This window comes from Liolophura sinensis, chromosome 10, assembly GCF_032854445.1.
Source record: "Liolophura sinensis isolate JHLJ2023 chromosome 10, CUHK_Ljap_v2, whole genome shotgun sequence".
Lineage (NCBI taxonomy): Eukaryota > Metazoa > Mollusca > Polyplacophora > Chitonida > Chitonidae > Liolophura > Liolophura sinensis.
Window position 1 is genome coordinate 30,272,342 of NC_088304.1, and position 5,064 is coordinate 30,277,405.

Sequence of the window (5,064 nt, forward strand, 5' to 3'; positions counted from 1 at the left end):
TTCAGGATTGTTGCCACATTTAATACACACAGACATTTTTAATACAAACACTAACAACATAAAAATGTTAACATAATGAATGATAATAAACTGCAGAAAGAACCACTTATGACGCTGTGTTACAGTGTGTCAGATTAGTTCATTGATGAATGCAGTAGCCTTATGCAGAGAATATCCCATAATCCCTCTACTCTTATTCTCACTGTGAGAAGTGGTTCTTGTTTTACTGAGTGATGGGTTGATAATATGTCTGCAGAAACAGAAAACTGATGTTACTTCAAGTGCAGAATCGGGAACCATGAGCTTTATAAGATTGTTAAAATACAAAACTCAGTATGGAATGACCAGCAGTGGCTGTGCTGATGTACATTAAAACCGAATAGTAAACTTACATGAATCCAGTTAGTGTCAACAGATAATAGCATCCGTGGCAATTAACGATAACCTAACACGTTGTCAGGCGTTATCAATACAGACAAGTCACAGGTACATGTGAATCGTTTCCCATTACTACGTGATCGAGAAAACTCATTTACAACGGTGAAACTAACTTTTCACGGTGTTACACGATAAATCTTTAACACTTTTAATTAAGGCCGTGCCATTACCTCTAGCAGTCTGTCCCAGAAAATCTCTTCGTTCGTTTGCTCATTTTCCCACATGAGAAAAGTAATGTTTTTCCATAGATTCAGTAACGACCTTGGCATTTCCGCCACCGGGATCTCTTCCATCATGATCACAATAATGGCGTCTTCACGACCGTCTGTCACCATGCGCATGCCCGCCATTTGAATTTCAAACTCACACCAGTCGCTTCTCAGAAAGGCTCTGGTGATCACCAGGATGACTTTCCGGCTGTTGTTCACGGCGTCTACAATGTTCTGTTGTATGCTGACACTTACAGGGAAATCACGATCATGGAGGCAAAGTGTGTAATTGTTTTGCGTTTCCAAAACATTTCTCAGAACAATGCAAGCCCACTGGTAGTTACTGTAATTGTAGGCCACAAAGGCGTCAAATTGATAATGTTCCATGGCCAGTTCGTCATATACAGGGCCTCTACGACAGTTTGTCCTCATCCAGTATTTTATGTTCCATCTGTAATGGTAACCCAGTATTGCCGATATTATGGAACGGGTTAACAAACAGGATCCAACAACAGAAAATGTCAGCCAAAACTTGCTGACACAGCTAACATCCATGTTTTCTACCTGTGACTTCAAGCTCCATATATTTGTCACTGTTCCGTTTTTCATGCTACACGACAGGCTACCATTTTCAATGATGTTGTGAGAATTGTCTAGAACCCAGTGCACGAATGTCAGCGTGTTACATGTACAGATAAATGAATCATCACCAACAGAGACAGTCACTGATTCATTTCTTACAGAAGAACGTGTAGAAGTAAGCCAATGCATTGTCCCAGCAGAAAACGAAGAGAGAACGTTGACTGATAAATCTAAATATTTCAACCACCCAACGGTAAACAGAGCCTCCGGAAGTACAGTTAGCTTGTTGTTTCTGAGGATAAGGACCTCCAGATTCACAAGAGGTTTAAACAGGTCTTTGTGAAACGTCCTTAAATCGTTGCTGGACAAATCAAGGGTTTTTAAAAATTTTATTGGACGGAACGCCGTGCCATAAGGGTCATTAACAAAGCCTTGCCTCAGTCTGCAGTTTTGGGCAACAAGGGTGTGTAAGCCCGGAAAAGAATAAAAAAATTTTGGCTTCATCCTCGAGCAGTCTATACTGGAAATATTTAACACCTCTACTTTTTGAAGGCCAACAGTATCAGTGGAGCACCCCACAATTCCAGCAAATGAAATATCAATGGTTCGAAGGCCGTTGGCCTCTAAGAACGTAATATGTTCTATATCTACAGTGCCACCAACAAAGCTTATATTCACCGTTTTAAGTGATGGTGGCAAAGACATAGTATAGTGTGTGGCGCCGGTAAAGCCAAGAGATTCCTGGCTACTTAAAGGAAAGGGCAACTCGTTGTCAGGATTGTAGAATTTTTTGCCAGGGCTTACATTAAGGTATCTGAGATTTTTAAACCTCATCAAGCCTGCAAATATCAATATGTGAGTGGCTATAGGCAAGTAATTTTCACCGACATTTAGCTTTACAAGACAATCTGGGTATTTAAATTGAAACAATACTTGAAAATCCCAGCGGATAATGTAATTGTTACTGAGATCCAGATGTTTAACACATAATGTTCCCAAATGAGCTGTATTTATCCGGTTGAGGATTAAGTTATTTGGATCCAAACGCCCACGCAACGCAGAATTGCAGTTGGATAAGGAAAGAGAAGTGAAATTCCGATATCGGACGTCAGCGAGAGCAGATAAAGCGTGACTTAATCCTATGGTGATAATGTGCAAACTTTTCAAATCAGGAAAATGTTTCAAACTGCCCGGCTCGAGTGTTGAACAATGAACTTGCAACGACTCAATTGCCAAGTTCGCAAACACAACGAACGTTTCCTCGGGTACATCTCCCGCTGTAGGCTGTAAGTTTACATGTAAAGTCTTCAGGTGAGGCATGTGTTAAAGTCCTTGCCCAAAAGGTAGTCCGTTAATACCATCAATGGCAAGAAGTGTCACAGATCCTAGGTTACTGAACAGTTGATCTGGATACCCATTTGATAGATCTTTTCTGTCCATGTTAGCATTGTAGATTATCTTTAATGTCTCTAACCGCTGTACTGTACGAAAGACATTAGGAGGATAGGCTTCGTAGGTTAGCCGAAGTTTGTTATGGCTTAGATTGAGAGACAAGAGCTTTGACAATCCTCTGAAAGCCCATGGTTGTAGGGTTTCTAATCGGTTGTACGATAGATCCAAAGACGTCAGAGAGCTCAGGTTGATGAACGAATCATTATTGGCTATGGCCCTCAAGAGATTCCAACTCAGATCTAATCTCTCTGTTAATGCCGAGATGTTGCTCGGTATCGTCTGCAGTCTGTGTTTCTTAAGGTCAACATGACCTCCATCCGTTGTGGTCCGTAGCAGGATTATCAAAATCACAGGTAAGTAACGATTCATGGTCTCTTCAATTCTTAGTTGTTGAGCAACTCAGTCGTTGAAAGAAAGTTCTTAATCACTGGATATACAAACAAACCAAACGTTTCCTAAGCTCTGAGCTTGTGGAGGTTTTCTTTCACAATGACGAATAACATTCAGTTTGAAGCATTAGGTACTCGATTACCTAACTCATGCTATAGGTATATTTTTACCATCTTAGGTCATATTTTTAGTATACCTTTTTGTATGTTCATTGGAGACTGAATACAACAAGGAGACTACCTTAACATATAGTTATGAAAGATATGGACACATTCACACAAAACAGTCATAACTGTAACTTATGAGCACAATGGAGTAAGTGTTCAATACCCGATGTGTTATATATACACTTCTTCACTTCCTCAATTATGAATGGCCCTTCGCCTGAAACTATTGCCCTGCTTTGTGGAAGCCAATCAGTTTTATAGTCGTGTGGTGAGTGACTTTCTCAGGGTTTATCATAGCAATTCTATGTCACAAGCTTACCCTTGTGACATAGTGGGAAAGTTCGACTAAAGTTTTTGGTAAAGTTTTTGGTATGACCCGACCCAGGTCCAAGGTCTCTCGACGGACATGCTAACCGTTAAGTTACGGAAGCGGTCACACTACTCCAGTAAGTTTGTCGTACTGATATGCAGGTAACAGAGTGCTAATAAAATGAATAAACTGCCGTACAGCGCTACAATAAACGGCCTGATAGTCGGCGTGTCATCGCAGCACAACGACTCAGGGGCTCTTCGCCATTGAGATCTGTGTGAGATCAACTTATGTTGGCTTCCTCTCAGGTCGTATATGGAAATGTCTACATGCAACTTGGCTTCCTCTCAGGTCGTATATGGAAATGTCTACATGCAACCTGGGGATGATTGTGCGTTTTTCCTGGTGTCCTTTCATTACAGTGCTAGTCATATTAATGGAATATTCTTGAATATGGCGTAAAAGACTAATAAAATAAATGAAAAAAATACATAAATACAACGGCAAGAATACTGAGCACTACCGAGGCTTGCGCTTTGATATATTTATTTATTTATTTAATTGGTGTTTTACGCCGTACTCAAGAATATTTCACTTATACGACGGCGGCCAGCATTATGGTGGGTGAAAACCGGGCACAGCCCGGGGGAAACCCACGACCATCCGCAGGTTGCTGGCAGACCTTCCCACTTACGGCCGGAGAGGAAGCCAGCATGAGCTGGACTTGAACTCACAGCGACCGCATTGGTGAGAGGCTCCTGGGTCATTACGCTGCGCTAGCGCGCTGACCGACTGAGCCACGGAGGCCCCCTCAGATGCGCTTTGATTCCAGCTGTGTATATATCCAACGTGGGGTTCAATTCAACGAATATTCAATGAATATACAGTCACAAGCCCGGGTTAAGCCTAATTAAATACAATCATGAAGCAGAGCGCCAGAGATTATACACACGCTGTCCATATTTACTTACACGAGAATTATAGGCCTACTCATGTTAAAATTTAAGACACTTGGAGAGAAGGCGCTCGGTGGAATAACCTTGACACACTAATTTTGCAGTAATAAATTGTGATGTTAATTGAAATCGTCACACAACACGCAGGATCTAACAAATGCCACAAGGCGAGACATGCACACGCCATAATTTACACTGCCAAAATTAAAACTCTCAGTCGTCTCGTAAAGAGAGAGTCTCCTGCAAGAGAGAAAACGGTTTTGATAATTTTAAAAATATAGGTAGAGAAAAAATGTACCAATCTGGAAATTTTCTTAATATCCAACGAAGGCTGTGAAATATCTTTCGCAGCCTTTGTTATGTACGGATTGTTTAAAGCCAGTAGATCATCAATATACCGTTTAATGAATGAGAGAGATCGTGCCTGGCGAGGATTACTTCTTAACATTTTCTGCATATGGTTCTACTCATAAAAGAACAGGTATAGGTGCCCAAATGGGGACACAGTTTGCACCCATCGGAATAATTATACACTTCTGATATATGGTGTTCCTGAATTT

The 5,064-nt window shown here is 41.0% G+C and overlaps 2 protein-coding genes across 2 annotated transcripts; both read right to left on the minus strand.

The window, feature by feature from the left end:
* Positions 1 to 590: 590 nt before the first annotated feature.
* On the minus strand, positions 591 to 1,256 carry LOC135477094 (toll-like receptor 4). The gene has a single exon (XM_064757248.1). It carries the CDS (start codon positions 1,254 to 1,256, stop codon positions 591 to 593), a length of 666 nt encoding a protein of 221 aa, XP_064613318.1.
* A 1,296-nt stretch (positions 1,257 to 2,552) lies between these two features.
* Positions 2,553 to 3,050, minus strand: LOC135477095 (leucine-rich repeat and immunoglobulin-like domain containing-NOGO receptor-interacting protein 4). The gene has a single exon (XM_064757249.1). It carries the CDS (start codon positions 3,048 to 3,050, stop codon positions 2,553 to 2,555), a length of 498 nt encoding a protein of 165 aa, XP_064613319.1.
* Between the last annotated feature and the right edge of the window lie 2,014 nt (positions 3,051 to 5,064).

Bases quoted from the DNA above. Each gene is read 5' to 3' on its own strand.
- LOC135477094 (XM_064757248.1), bottom strand. From the start codon at position 1,256: ATGAAAAACGGAACAGTGACAAATATATGGAGCTTGAAGTCACAGGTA.
- LOC135477095 (XM_064757249.1), bottom strand. From the start codon at position 3,050: ATGAATCGTTACTTACCTGTGATTTTGATAATCCTGCTACGGACCACA.